This window comes from Neoarius graeffei, chromosome 20, assembly GCF_027579695.1.
Source record: "Neoarius graeffei isolate fNeoGra1 chromosome 20, fNeoGra1.pri, whole genome shotgun sequence".
Classification (NCBI taxonomy): domain Eukaryota; kingdom Metazoa; phylum Chordata; class Actinopteri; order Siluriformes; family Ariidae; genus Neoarius; species Neoarius graeffei.
This window is the reverse complement of record NC_083588.1, coordinates 35,089,181-35,105,165: the sequence shown is the minus strand read 5'-3', so window position 1 is coordinate 35,105,165 and position 15,985 is coordinate 35,089,181. Positions and strand designations below refer to the sequence as shown.

General features: G+C 43.1%; 1 protein-coding gene across 1 annotated transcript in view; it reads left to right on the top strand.

Annotated features, from left to right (window-relative positions):
• Positions 1-15,985, top strand: part of smurf2 (SMAD specific E3 ubiquitin protein ligase 2) — a 105,449-nt gene that overhangs the window by 41,981 nt on the left and 47,483 nt on the right. The window contains exons 2-3 of the mRNA XM_060901578.1: positions 7,841-7,879; positions 15,355-15,463. Of these exons, the coding sequence (XP_060757561.1) occupies positions 7,841-7,879; positions 15,355-15,463 (148 nt within the window). The remainder of the gene's footprint in view (positions 1-7,840; positions 7,880-15,354; positions 15,464-15,985) is intronic.

Here is a 15,985-nt window from a genome sequence, read left to right as displayed (position 1 = left end):
TTTTGGATGCAATCTCTACTGCAAGCAGATTGTTCATCTGGAGTAGAGGTGCAGCGCAGAATGAAATCGTTCCATCTGATCCACTGTGGTTATACGATATGGAGTCTTCATCCGTTTCTTTCTGGATGTTGTGCTTTCAATCTGTCTCCTGCTGGTCTCGCCACTCTTCCACATGCACACTTCCTCTTCCCTCCGCCTGACAGTCTCCCTCTGTGTGACTTCACTCCTTTATTTATCGCATACGTCTTTCTTCTCTCTAGGATTAGACAGCATGAGGAAGCTCATGGGGGAGCGGCACAGTGTGAGACAGGGAGGGCCTCCCTAATGCCAGAGTCAACCACAATTTCTGTGTGAAATCAAGCAGGGTGGATTCTCGCTTGGTACAACACCACACTAATGGCACTGTTCTCTTAACATTTTAAGGTGTGCCTGTGTGTGTGTGTGAGTCATTGGAAGGAAGTAAAAACTTCCTTTTGAAGTGAGCTTTTTCCTCTCTTAACGCAGACTTTCGTGCCAGTTTGGTCAGCTTGGTACTTCCCATTAAAGTTTCTGGGACTTAACAGCCCGTGTGGATAAATAAGTCCTAGTAGTGTTTGGATCATATGGTTCTTACTCTCTTAAATGCGTGCACACACACACATACCAAACATTGTCCAGCTCAAGGTCCCCATCATGACTGTGGCTTGTGGTTGTCTGCGACTGGCTTTCGCCTCTGTCTGCTTCCCTTCACAGCGTTAAATTGCTCACTTACACCCGCATACATTCATACAGTCTCTCTAGTTGCCTGTTTTCAGACTCCATGTCTTAATTTAGCCTTTCTAGGTAAAGAAGAAAAAAAAATCCACATTTTGGACAAAACAGGGTATAGACGTCCCCACAAAACCCAAAATATGCCTTTTTCAGCTGCTTTTTTGGTATTCTTTGAAACTAAAGTACTAGCCTTGGGCCCACCTTGGACAGAACTGGTTATACTGGCATGGAAGCAGGCGTTGGATGGGCTTTTCCCTGTTTTGACCAATCGAAAGACACATCCCAAGGAAACCAGCCAATGAGCAAGCCCACGCACAATCTCAGTACATATGGAATCATCAGATGGTGCGAGTGCATCGCCAGACTGGCTAGTGAGAGTATAGTGCCCAGTCTCGCACTGAGAGGAGCGACAGACTGCGAGCTGAGTGTTTTGGGATTTGAAAATGTGAGAAATGGCAGGACAGACGGCGCTCATTCAGAACTGACATGAATACTTAGCAGTCACACTTAATCTGGATACAGTGTTTAATCTGTTACCTTTTGCTAGCCAAAGGAAGAGTAAATATGCCCGTCTTTGACATGTTAATCATTGTATTAAGTGTTCTGTTGATTATTTCAGTCAAAAATGCTAAAGAATAAAGAGAAGCCATAAATCCTATTTCATTCAAGCAGGTAACTTGTATTCACTTGTGAACTTCTGTGTTATTGACAGTGTTGTAGTCAAGTCACTAAACCTCGAGTCCAAGTCCAGTCTCGAGTCCCCAGTGTTCAAGTCCGAGTCAAGTCCAAGTCTCATCTCATCTCATCTCATTATCTCAAGCCGCTTTATCCTTCTACAGGGTCGCAGGCAAGCTGGAGTCTATCCCAGCTGACTACGGGCGAAAGGCGGGGTACACCCTGGACAAGTCGCCAGGTCATCACAGGGCTGACACATAGACACAGACAACCATTCACACTCACATTCATACCTACGGTCAATTTAGAGTCACCAGTTAACCTAACCTGCATGTCTTTGGACTGTGGGGGAAACCGGAGCACCCGGAGGAAACCCACGCGGACACGGGGAGAACATGCAAACTCCACACAGAAAGGCCCTCACCGGCCCCGGGGCTCGAACCCAGGACCTTCTTGCTGTGAGGCGACAGCGCTAACCACTACACCACCGTGCCGCCCAAGTCCAAGTCATTAAAGAAAATTTCGAGTTGAGTCCGACACAAGCCCCGCTATCAACAGGGCAAATAACATGAGAGAGGGTTAATACGAGCTAGTTCATCGCTCAGCAAGCCCCGCTATCAGCAGAGCAATGAACATAGCGTGTCACTTCCTTCTCTGGGTGGAGTCTTACCAAATGACGATTGAAGTTCGAGGTTGTCCCCGCCATCTCCTCGATAGTTCTTCTATATATGGAACACATCGCAGTGCTTTTTTTCCCACTGCATGAGAAGTAAGTATATGCAAAGGCAGACAGTCCTAGGGACATTCTCTCTAGGCATTTTAGCACCATTAACGTTAGTTTGTTCCTGAACATGACCTGTGAACAGGTGAGTGTGCATTCTTTTGCACAAAATTAGTATAAAAATTAGTGTAGACATAAATATCCTATGCCAAATTATTATGGCATAATCCAAAAATAAAGAAAAGATCAGAGTCCTCGTCTCTAATTTATGAGTCCGAATGCAGTTAATGCACGAGTCTGAGTCATCAGTGCTCAAGTCAAGTCACGAGTCGGACTCGAGTCCTACAAGCCTGGTTATTGATATTGTGCTGGTCATGATTCCACTGCAAAGAGAAAATACAGCTTAATGTTGCCTTTTGTTTCTGATGTCATCTTGCCTCAATATTACAAAATCCTTCCTCTTTCCCAGATCCTGTCCCCAACTGTTAAACCATGAAAATGATCTTGGCTCAGTTTTGAAGTTTCAAAAAGCCTGGCAGCACTTTGATTTCCTTCCAATCCCCAGGGTTCTTTTGCCTTTGGGTGGAGAGGCGTTTTCTCAGAGGAAAGAAAAGTGGCATTGCATCTTTCTCACCTGTTCCTACTCTCCCCCAACACACAGACACACCCGCACACAGCCTGTGAATAATTAATGGAAGAAACAAACTACAGAGCAGCACTGTTAAGACCCCTCTTAGGGGCCATGTGTGTGGTGAAACTGGCATTTGCAGACAGAGAGCGAGAGAGAGATGCCTTCCAGATGTTTAAGTGATGAGGTGGCTTTCACTGGAACGTTATACGTTCCCAGGGATGTTTGTGGAGAAAAACCTCTTTGCAATCTATGAAGCAAGTCTGTACATCCTGACATACAGCATCCTCTCCTCCTTTTACTCGTCCTCCAGAAGATCCTAATATTCTTTCCTACCAAATGTATACCATCACTGTGTACTGCAGCTACTGGAAAGCCACAGAGAGGTGGGTAGGTGGGTAGTTGGATCGCTCCTGTGCTGATGGCATGACTTGCATTTCGTTCTGAATCGTTGCGCTTTATCATTCCCATTCAGTTCCTAAGCTCGTTCAATGTGTTCCTTGTCACCAGAAATGGTGAAGGATAGCAATCTCTATCCAGTGGACAGAATCAACAAGCGAGGATGCAGTTTCTTCTAATGGGTGCAGCTCAAACAAATATTTTAACGACTGGTTTGGGGGCTCAGTGACTACTTGCCCTAGCGTGAAAGGCCCCCCGAGATGCTGTTCTCAGCCTGCAAGTGATCACAACAGCTCTGATGTTTCCAAGCATTTGTATTTCCCAAAGATGAATCATGTAGTGTGCAACCCTCTGCACTAATAGCACGAACAGTGCTGAGAAGCAATCACGGAATGGAAGTGAGAGAAGAAATCATATTCATCTGCTGTCACGTGCAGCAGATCTATGAACCCAGTTTGTCAAAGCTTCATTTGTGTGACTGTGAGGGCAAAATGTAAGCACCGTAATAATGCTTCTGTAACAAATTATTTGACATGTCAGCAATAAAGATTGTTGACGGAGCACAGTATAAAAATATCTACATTTTTGTGACGTTATACCGCCAGTTCTCTTTGCAGAACAGACCGTTCTTGAAACTTGCATCTCCCCAACCTCCACGTTCTTCTCTTATTTTTAATTTTTGTTTGTTTTGCATCCAGTGCACTCATCTAAAATGGTAGATGGTGTAAAGTGTGACTCTAGCCTCACTCGTGCATCCACCAAATAAACAACTAAAGTTGTGTAGTGTGAACAGGGCAAGCGTTCCAGTTTTGAAAATTGTGCTTCATACACTCGGCATTCTGCGCTGTGTCTACTTTAAGCTTTCTTACTTGGGTTCCTACCTACCTGTCTTCATTGAAGCCCTTCTCAAATGGGGAAGGGGTGGATAGTAGCAAGAGTGGAGAGGATTCATAAAGGGTACTTCACTGAAGGGCTCTTAACCTCATGTCTCTTTAGCACATAGCATAGTCCCCGACAAAGGAAGCTTACAGCCCCTTTAAAGTTTCTTACCCATGTATATTAAAGGAGCTCTGAAGTGTTTCTCAGCACACTAAAGGCCAATTTATGCTGACAACCCAGTCCTCGCAGATAGCGTCGCAGACAGTGTCTGCGTAGCCCCCCCACCTTCGCAGACGCTCTGCGCGCACCTCCCAAAAATTGTGACCACCGCAGAAGCCTCGCAGACAGCGTCGCAGACAAGAGGGCTCTGATTGGTCCACTCTACATCCGCTGTACACGCACTTCCGCTTCCCTACTTTCCCGGTTTGGTTTGTTTTCACGACCGCCATTTTTAAAAACACGAGCGAAGATAGAGCAGAACGAAGAGCGGTTGATGGAGGAAGTGAGGAAGTACGTACATCTATACGACTCCAGTTCTAGTCATTATAAGTAACCGGAGGATAAACACTCCACTAACCACACCCACCAACTACTCCTAGCGACTTCGCGCCCCCTTGCGTTGTGGCGGTGAATAACATCGCGCACGCCTATTACTCCCCGCTCAACGATAAATTACAACTGTCTGCGAAAAGCTATCTGCGAAAGCCTTGTCGCAAGAGCATGCAGAGGCCTTCATACCCACCAAGCAGGCTTCTCTCAAGCAGCTGAGATGCTGCTTTGTATTAGCCTTCTGGTTCTTCTTAATCTCGCTTGTATTACAGTTAAAATTTCCTGGATGGGGTCTTCAAAATTGTATTCATAACAGATGAACAGATGAATCAGGAACAAGTGAAAATGCGATCAAAATAAATAACTCCTCACAGTCCAGCATGTTGAGAAATGTAAAAAAAAAAAGTAAAAAGCCCTGCTTCAATGCAAGTTTGTTCATCAATAAGTTTTTGCAGCTGGTATATATAATAACTGGATGGCAGTTCAAAGTTATACCATGAATCCCAGCACTAGTTCCTGATGGACTTATCATTCTGACACTGACTAGTCATGTTATTTATGTTAGAATAAGTTTGTATGAAATAAAGCTTTGTTGAATCCTAATCGGACAAGTCCCTCTTTTCATCCTTAAAGGAGATACGCAGAACCATGGACTCACTTTTTGTTTATAAATGCCTTGAGACCTCAAGAATGGCATAGGAATAGTTCTAAGCATTAACAATAAATCTAATATAGTAATTTTTATGATTAAAATGATCATATAGGGAAGGTCATTCGCTCCGACCGCTGACATCTGTGACGTCACCACAGAAAGTCTATCAGTCTCATTGCCATTTTCGCTATACTAAAAGACAGAGCTGACTGCACCTTCGAGCTTCCATTTTGAGCTAATTTATCGCCATGCCACGTAGATGTGTTGCTGACAGGTGCAGCAACACGACAGAAGGTGGATTTACATTGCATTCATGGCCCAAGAATGTTCAAACTGCAGAGATTTGGATGCGTTTTGCGAGAAGTTCACGGGCACATTGGGCGCCTACGAAGTGGTCTCTCCTCTGCTCTGCACATTTTACTGAAGACTTGTACGAGACCTCTGATATGTTGAGGAGCGCTGGCTATAAGCCCGTATTGAAAGAGGGTGCAGTACCAACAATTAAAGGAAAATAAAACTACAAGAAAAGGAAAGTAAGTTCAGTTGCACCAGTTCTCCCGGAGTGTGAGCCGAGGGTTGTTGGTAAAACCCGGAATGGGACGGGACGTGACCTCGCTCGGGCAGTGACCTCCCTGCGGTTGTTGCTAAAACCGGTGACGTCCCGTCCTGAGTTTTAGTAATTGCCTGAGCCGAGTAGTAATGGCGGAGTATTCAGTATGGAGAAAATGGAGAATGAGTGGATCAACCTTATTATTTCTCCGCTGGATATGTTTGCCTCAGCAGCAATATCTCGCCCTTACGTGGAAGAAGCGAATGAACGGAGAACTGAACGAAAAACTGAAAGTCAGATTGCTTCAAAACGATCGGCCACAAGATTAGCCTTCAAAAAGCGAGAACACAGACGGGCAAGCTGCGACTCTCATTTGGATACGAAACAACAAATACGACAACACTCGTTGTTTACCTGCATTTAGATTAATACATGCAACTTGTATTGTGTGTTTAAGTTACCGGTATAAGATTATTTAATTTGCTTCAGAATGTGATTGTCTCAGTTCATCTGATTATTTAATTAGCCTTTTACGTTTTATCAGTGAAAATGCATGCATGTACATGTATAAGTTATAACACCCATCCTGTTTAAAGATTTTTTTTTTGGGGGGGGGGGGCTTTTTTCACCTTTATTGGATAGGACAGTGTAGAGACAGGAAATGAGCGGGAGAGAGAGACAGGGAGGGATCGGGAAATGACCTCGGGTCAGAATCAAACCCGGGTCCCCGGATTTATGGTATGGCGCCTTATCCACCTGTGCCACGACGCCCCCACACCCATCCTGTTTTAATGAGAGTCAACCCACAATCAGTGAAGTCAAATCAGTCTTAGTTGAGCAAGTCGGTAACGGTATTTCTTACTTTCACCATAAATTTTTATTTATATGACTTTGGTCTAGAGCGGTCAAAGGCCTCGGCCTTAAAACCGGTTCCTGCTGTGACGTCACGCACTCAGGGCTGGCTGGCTCAGCGGGGCAGCTCGAATGCCAACTTTGCGGTCGATTTCATCTCATCTCATTATCTCTAGCCGCTTTATCCTGTTCTACAGGGTCACAGGCAAGCTGGAGCCTATCCCAGCTGACTACGGGCGAAAGGCGGGGTACACCCTGGACAAGTCGCCAGGTCATCACAGGGCTGACACATAGACAACCATTCACACTCACATTCACACCTACGGTCAATTTAGAGTCACCAGTTAACCTAACCTGCATGTCTTTGGACTGTGGGGGAAACCGGAGCACCCGGAGGAAACCCACGCGGACACGGGGAGAACATGCAAACTCCGCACAGAAAGGCCCTCGCCGGCCACGGGGCTTGAACCCAGGACCTTCTTGCTGTGAGGCGACAGCGCTAACCACTACACCACCGTGCTGCCGCGGTCGATTTCAACTCTCACAAATATATATTTTTATTCCCATTTATGCAGCATACAAGAGTCAAGGATGGAGATACTATCCACTCAAAAATGTATTTAAAAATAAAGGTTCTGCACATCTCCTTTAATACACTCTGTAGTGTTTTTTTTTCTTCTTTTCAGTATGATGCTAAAATAACTGCCTAAAAGACTGAACAAAATGGTGGTGTACCATTAAACTTGATCCTGAATAATAGGCAGTATTTTACTCCTTAGTGTTTCTTCTTTTAGTGAAATTTTTATTTATTAACAGGACTGAAACCTTTTCTAAACTGATGGCGTGCGGTGGATGTGCTTGAAGAGTTTGGCTGAATGGAGACCAGCTGCATGCTGTACTGTACATCTGCTGACTCTCAGGATGCGTTTTTAAAACTTGTCTTCATGATCTAAGTGCTTTGAGCTCAGTGTGAGTCGAAGCATAAATCTGAGCATCTCCTCCTGACCCATTTCAGCACACACTGATCCTGTAACTACACCCCACTGACAGCCAGACTAAAGAATACTTCCTGACCCTCCGTGTTATGTTTTATTGTGATTGTGGTGATCTGCTGTCTTAATGTACACAATAATGTTTGTGGATAGTCAATTAAATGAATTACTCTTTTTCTGTCTTGTTTTGCAGTGCTCTGTGCGAAGAATCTGGCGAAGAAAGACTTCTTTCGTAAGTAACCCTTCAACGAGAGTGTGCGCTCTATTTCTGTAGCTTTATATAAATCTACACAGCGCTTGAGTCATTCTGTCTGTTTGATGTGCAGTGAGCGAGATAAGTATTCTTCCCTCATGAGACAACAGAAATGTGGGTCGGTTTATAGATAAAGCACACTTGGCTGCAGGGCACTACATACAAAAACCTAATGTGTCTCTCTTTCTTGGGTCTCTGTCATGCTCCAACACACAACACTGTGCACGGCGGACGATAATGAAAAGGATGATCCGATAACTCCAGAGAGACAAAGGGGAAAGGCCAGGAAGAGTGAGGGAAAGGGATAAAAAACATAGTGTGATGGCTGCGAGTCTGCAGATTGCATACATGTGCAAGGCCACACCAATTCGATTAGTTGGGTCTCTGAATCGCCGCTTGAAGAAAATGCAAAATGCAAAAAAAAAATCGAAATCAAACTCCCACCAACAGAAAAACATCGTGACTGATGGTTCAAAATACTGAAGACTGCAGGTTGAGGTCGAAAACCAGTCAAATCGCCCCTTTCACTTTAGATAAAGACTTGTGGAAGAAACATGGCTGTGGAGGGGAATCCTGCAAAGCCGGTGTTTGTGATTGTTAGGCTATTCAGCGAACAGAAGCGTAAAAATCTTTGACAGGTGTGTCGTACGGAAGCCGCGAGAGGCCCTTCATATAATCCTTTTTTTTTATTCACCTTGTTATCCCGAGATAACGACATAATTAATTCAGGATCTCGAGAAAACAACACAACTAATTCGAGATCTCGAGAAAACAAAACAATTATTTCATGATCGAGTAAACAGCTGAGAAATGGTTCATTCAGGTGCGCCAAGAGACTTGTGATATGCTGACTTTGGGGCTATTTCTCATTCTGTATAGACGCAACTTTGGTCATTAGACTGTCTGGAATAATTGATCACCTAATAAGGCAATATTTTGATCAGGGGTTGACACGGAGAGATTGCAGTAAGTCTTTTAATAAGGGATAATTTCAAAATTAGTCCGCGGCACCTCCGCAGAAGACTGGCCCGGCTTCGTCTCTACCGACGGAGATACAGTGATCCAGCTGAGATCATGAAATAATTGTTTTGTTTTCTCGAGATCACGAAATAACGGTTTTGTTTTCTCGAGATCTCGAATTAGTTGTGTTTTCTCGAGATCCTGAATTAATTATGTCGTTATCTCGGGATAACGGTTTTGTTTTCTCGAGATCTCGAATTAGTTGTGTTGTTTTTTCGAGATCCTGAATTATGTGGTTATCTCGGGATAACAAGGTGAATAAAAAAAGATTATATGAAGGGCCTCTGTCGGCTTCCGTAGTGTCGAAATTCAAGAGGGGGAAAACTTTGCACAGTTGTGCTCAAGATGCCGTGAGCTTGTTAGCCTGCGATGTGCCAACTTGGACAACAACTCTGTGGAGGTGGGTTTGATTTATGTATTTCATTGATTGATGTGAGGGGCAAACAAAAAATCATTTGAAGTATTTAGCCATCAGAAGTAGCCTACTCCTGGTCAAATCTCTTTTTCTGTGCATTGTAGATGTTCAATTGACTGTAATTCAATCGTTTATTTAGCCTATCTGTTTACTGGATTGCCTGATAAAAGACGTGCAGCCAGAGCTAGCCCTGCTGACAAGGACAATGCATGACACAAATTTACTGTAGGCCTACTGGGTTTATTCCCTTGTTCATTTTTTCTGGGTAGCATCCCTCTTGAGCAGGGCTGCCGACTGTTATGTAGTGAGCGTGAGACACGCGTATGACTGCCCTCTCATGCCCTCACGCAACACACCACCTGTTTCTCATGCAAAAAAATCTGCTCTTACTCTAGCCCGATTCACCTAACTGCACGTTGATGAATATTCATCTCGGTTAAATTGATCGCGGAGTTTTAGTCACATAGGCTACCGTCCGCATATCTGGTGAAACAGCGCGATCTTGTCGTTCTAAAGCTGTTAGTCACCCGTTGCTGTGATAAACTGTTTTCGTGACAGAAAAATGAGTTTGAATGTAGGCCTACAGTACGCCTAGTCTACATTATATTTCATGCATTTTGCAATTCTGCCTCAGTCCCACAGCCAGTTTTCTTGGTGCCTAGGTTCACCAACTCTTAAATGACAAACCGTACGCCTTTATCAAAATATAATGCATATGGGTGGAAATAAGATAAGCTATTAAAAGAGCCATATGAAATGTGTAACAATAATGTATTGTCTTTGTTTTGTTTGTCTATTATGAAAGCCCTCCATTTCCACCGCTAATTTTACCATCAGAGCATTTTTTTTTAATTTTATTTTTATTTCGCTCGCTCGCTTCATATTTTTCCTGAAAAAATCCGAGAACCAACTAATTAAATTGGTGTGGCCCAATGTTAAAATAACACGTAGACTGACAAAGTAGAGGTGTGCCCCTCTACTGTAACCCCGTACAGCCATACACTGGACAGGAGGCAAATTAAAGTGTGTGTTTGGAGTTGTTTGGGTTCTGGGTGTCGGAGTAACAGGTTGTCAGGGTCAGCCACCCAGGAGCCAGTTACTGCATACCGTCTCATCATAACGCTGTGTGCGCGTGCGTCCAGTAGAACTACGCTTTCCTTTTGAATCATGTTACGTTTCTTTAAGCAAAGACAACTAAAGAGGCTGTGCCATACATTTTTCATAAGCTTTATTCTTTCACATTTGTTTTTATACTCCGATGCGCCCTTTATCTCTCGTCCGATATTTAGATTTTATAATCCTTCAGGATCCACATAAAAACAGCAAAATTAACTAGAATTAAGATTTTCTACCTTTTTAACTTTTTTTTTTTTTTAATCCTTTTAACCCTCTGGGGTCTGAGGGTATTTTCTGGCACTAATGATTTTTCCATGCTCTAATGTCACTTTCAACAAATCTAAGCAGTATTTTCAAAGTCATATGAATTTTGTTTGCATTCAGCACAAGTTCAGCTACAATAATATCTATGTAGTATGTACGTCATGATTGTACTTTTAAAAAAATAACAGATAAATGAAGATGTTGTAAAAAGCAGTTTTAGAACCGTGTTGGAACGTGTGGGGGGGAAAAAACATGACCTTACCCATTGTGATGAACTGTTTTGGTCACTTGAGGTGATTCTGTTCAGTCTTAGGGCCTCTGCATGCTCTTGCGACAAGGCTTTCGCAGATAGCTTTTCGCAGACAGTTGTAATTTATCGTTGAGCGGGGAGTAATAGGCGTACGCGATGTCATTCACCACCACAACGCAAGGGGGCGCGAAGTCGCGAAATCGCTAGGAGTAGTTGGTGGGTGTGGTTAGTGGAGTGTTTATCCTCCAGTTACTTATAATGACTAGAACTGGAGTCGTATAGGTGTACGTACTTCCTCACTTCCTCGATCAACCGCTCTTCGTGCTGCTCCATCTTCGCTCTTGTTTTTAAAAATGGCAGTCGTGAAAACAAACCAAACCGGGAAAGTAGGGAAGCAGAAGTGCGTGTACAGCGGATGTAGAGTGGACCAATCAGAGCCCTCTTGTCTGCGACGCTGTCTGCGAGGCTTCTGCGGTGGTCACAATTTTTGGGAGGTGCGCGCAGAGCATCTGCGAAGGTGGGGGGGCTACGCAGACACTATCTGCGACGCCGTCTGCGAGGACTGGGTTGTCAGCATAAATTGGCCTTTAGGAATGTATCAAGCACAAAACCTTAAATCTGCTCCATGGATTTGAACAATCAACTGGCCATCAAAAATTTTTTGTCCTATTGTTTTGGGATAAAGGGTTGGCAGTGGGAGGGGTATTCAATGAGAAGAGTAAAAAAATTCCATTCCATTCAATGAGAAGGCTCAAGCCTGCGATGAACTGGAAACTGCTGGAACACCAGTGTCACTGTCCACAGTGAAGTGAGTTTTACATCGCCTTGGACTAAAAGGGTGCCGACCAAGAAAGAAGCCCCTGCTCCAAAATCAGCACCTTCAAGCTCGACTGAAATTTGCAGCTGCCCACATGGACAAGCCAAATACCTTCTGGAGAATAGTTTTTTGGTCAGACGAGACAAAGATTGAGCTATTTGGCCACAATGACAAGAGGTATGTTTGGAGGAGTAAAGGGGAGGCTTTCAAACCTAAGAACACTTTACCAACTGTCAAGCATGGTGGTGGTAGCATCATGTTCTGGGGCTGTTTTGCTGCCGGTGGTACTGGTGCATTGCACAAAGTGGATGGAATAATGAAGAAGGAGGAGCACCTCCACATTCTTCAACTTCACCTCAAATCAACAGCTAGACAATTGAAACTTGGACACAATTGGGTGTTCCAACAGGACAATGATCCCAAATACACATCAAAACTGGTTTTGGAATGGATAAAGCAGGCTAACATTAAACTTCGGGAATGGCCTTCCCAAAGCTCCGACCTCAACCCTATTGAAAATTTGTGGACGACTCTTCAAAGCCGGGTCCGTGCCAGGAAACCAACCAGTTTAAATGAACTCTGTCAATTCTGCCAAGAAGAGTGGTCAAATATCCAGGCAGAATTATGCCAGAAGCTTGTTGATGGCTACCAAAAGCGTCTGGTCGAGCTTCAACTTGCTAAGGGACATTTAACCAAATATTTTTTGGGGGTATATGTATATATTTGAGACTGTTTGTATAATTTTGACCCTGTATGGATTAGAGAAAATCCAAAATAACTTCAAACATTTGCACTCAATTCTTGGTTTTTGAAGTCATTAAATATGTATGCTGTGCAATCATTCCACCCTGGAAAAAGAAGAGTTCAAGGAAATCATTAACAGCCCAAAATTACCATGACATTCATGCCCATGATGAGTGTATGTAAACTTCTGACCACAACTGTACGTACTACATTGTAGCTGAACTTGTGCCAAATATAAAAAAGTCATATGACTGAAAATACTGCTTAGATTTGTTGAAACTGACGACATCAGAGCATGCCAAAATGATGAGTGCCAGAAAAAAACGAAAAAGAGAGCAAACACGTGACTGTGTGCATTTTATTTACTCAAGAAGTATGCAAAGATTATGCACTACACCGCATGCATATCAACCGATATGCTCATAAGAAATAAAATAAATATTTACTTGAGCTGATTTCGACTGGATCAAATCGAAGTTCAAAATGACACCGCTCATCGTCAGTGTCGCAGTTCACAAGGTTGAATTGAATCGCTGTCCTGAATCATGAATTGAATTGCTGTCTTGACATCAAATCGCTGTCCTGAAACATCCGAATCGCCTGCTGAGCATCAAATCGCCATGCCAGCTCACAACAAGTTTTACCTCCAAACAGGTAGCCTAAACTATGGCTGACATATTTTATCCTGTTTACGGTGGGCATTCTCACCGTGAAAGAGAAACCAATCGAAACCGAAAGAGTGAAAGTGATTATCATGCCGTTACCATATGAATAGTCTTTTATGAATGCGTAAGTGGACGCTCAGTGCTCCGACTCAAGTGTGACTGAGTAAGGTGACAAGTTTTATGTTTCATCTAATTTAGGTACTTTAAAAAATATAGCATTATTTGTCAGTGGGCACAGAGGAAAGTGTAAAGTATGATAAAAAAAAACTCGCAAAGATATTAATCTAAATACATGACCTACTCATTCTAAACCTGCCGAGCTTCGCCGACAAAGCTCTCGACCCCAGAGGGTTAAAAAACGTTATGGAAATGTTTTGGTTTATTTTATAACATTAGCTACACAAGTGTGCTTTTCACTGCACTGCAAAAAATTGAAAACTGAATTTGAGGAGAAAATTACTTAATAGTAGTGAAATTATCTTGCTGTATGGACAGATTTTTACTTGATAAGGCATCTTAGAACAAGTTGGTTGCAATCGAGAACTAAGTTTAATAATCTCAAAATTGGTGTTTTGTATTCTTCTAATAGGAAATGCTAGATCGTTTCAACTATTCAAGATAACTTAAGATATCTTTTTTTTTTTTTGCAGTGTGCTGCATTCAAAATACTGCAGAAGTGGGATTTTACAATCATTTTTGATCTCCATATGTTCAAAATTCAGAGGTGGGGTGGGGTGGGGGGTACATGGACGACTCCGTGCTCTCATGGTTGAGGAGACTGTATCGAGTTCCTGAGTCGGAATTCCTAATTGAGTGAGCGCCGTCTTTCGTTTTTCCCCAAATTTGAAAATTGAGTTGAGTTTTTGAAAATCACAAGTTACAACCTTTAGTTGAATACAGCACAAGTGTGTATTACACATATAGTGAATGTCACACTATGTACGTCCCACAGCAAAATGGACATGAGCTGAATTCACTTTGTAAACAGATATCGACTTTGGAAATGTCCGCGATGCTCCTGCACTACAGTGAAATTGAGACAGAATCTTTAAATGCAGTTTTCTGTCTTTCACTTGTGGCCATTAAAGGTGGGGTATGAGATTTTTTTTCAGGAGTATTTTTTACCATATTGCTTGAAAAGCTCCTCACACCCATGTTGCAAGCAGTACAATAGAAGGTTTGACCCAAAAACGAAATATTTTAATCCAGTCTACAGTGTAAAATAAAGGAAAAACGCCATCCAATCATATCGAGGTACCACCTCAAAATGATTGGATACTGACACGTCAATCAGACTGAAGCCCGCGAGCAGCCCGTCCCTTCTCTGTGTGTGTGTGTGTGTGTGTGTGTGTGTGAGAGAGAGCAAGCAGCCCCTCCCCCACCCGTGCGCTGCGAGCAGAGTGTCACACAGAAAGCGCAGGATTTTCTCAGTGCGCTCCCTCCAAACAACGGGGATTTACACGAAAGCGGAAGGAGATATTCACAAAATTCTTTCACAGTGAGCGCCACAAGGCTCTCCTGAACACACTGATGTAATTTTTTTGTCTGTAGTGTAAAAAATGAGGTCACTAGAGCAAGTTAAAAACGAGTGACTTTTCTGATTTTGCAGTCACAGCGCAGCCACGTTTATAGGGGTGGAGATGCAGGGGGGTGGGAGCATGGCGAGGGCGGGTGTGTTTCTTTTCAAAATATGGCTTGCGGGAACCGTTATTCCAAAATCTCGTACCCCACCTTTAACTAGACTTTCACAGGGTAGAACTTTTTACTTAGAGATGTGAAAGAGAAGTCTTTCAGTCCAGGAAGCCCGTAGTTTTCAGAAATGTGGACATGTGATAATGTGAAAATATCACCATGTGAAGTTTTTTTCCAGGCCTCCACATAAGTGTGTTACATGTGACATGCATTATTTAGACACATTTTAAAGAGACAGCATCATTTACACCAAAATAATTTAACAGCAAAATTAATATCTCAAACTTTGTGATTTTGTTATGCTGCTGTTGGATGAATAAAAGTGGAGCATGTGATATTAAGCATTGTAATATGGATATTCTAAATATGGCATCTGAATAAAAAGTAGACTGGAAATTTAAAGAGCGTTCCAGTGACGAAATTGTGTGTGTAAATGAGTGTATTTATTTATATGTGTAATGTCTATGGCAGGCCTGCCTGACCCCTTTGCTAAGGTGGTGGTGGACGGTTCAGGGCAGTGTCACTCCACAGACACTGTGAGAAACACTCTTGACCCCAAATGGAACCAACACTATGACTTGTAAGTAACACACGAAGGCGTACTTTTTATCCTTCTCACACGCTGTCTCACTTGTACACTCGAGCACACACGCCATCCCTGTCACATGACCTCACAGTGTCTCACTCATGGATACTATATCACACGCGATCTCTTGTTGTCTCACACACACTGATCCAGTTGCTATTGCTTTGCTGGAAACCTGTGAGCCGTACACTGGTGGCAAACCCTTAAAAATATCCTCTGTAGAATTATAATCATCGCCATGCCACAAAATCACATACAGAAGTGCTAAGAAAGTTTCTATAATTAATGGAAAAACATGCATTTATTGCGATGTTAAAGGAGTACGCCAGCCCCAAGTGAAATTGAGTCAGTCCCTAGAGTTGGATGAGTGAGCCAAAGCGTTTTGTAGCCGACCCAGCCATTGTCCTGATCTGGAAACGTCCCGGTTAGCTTTAGCTTAGCGTAGTTGCTGTAATCCGGCGTGTCCAGCTAGCATTGTCGTTGCAAAAGTGAATCAAATAACTCAAGATTTTTTAT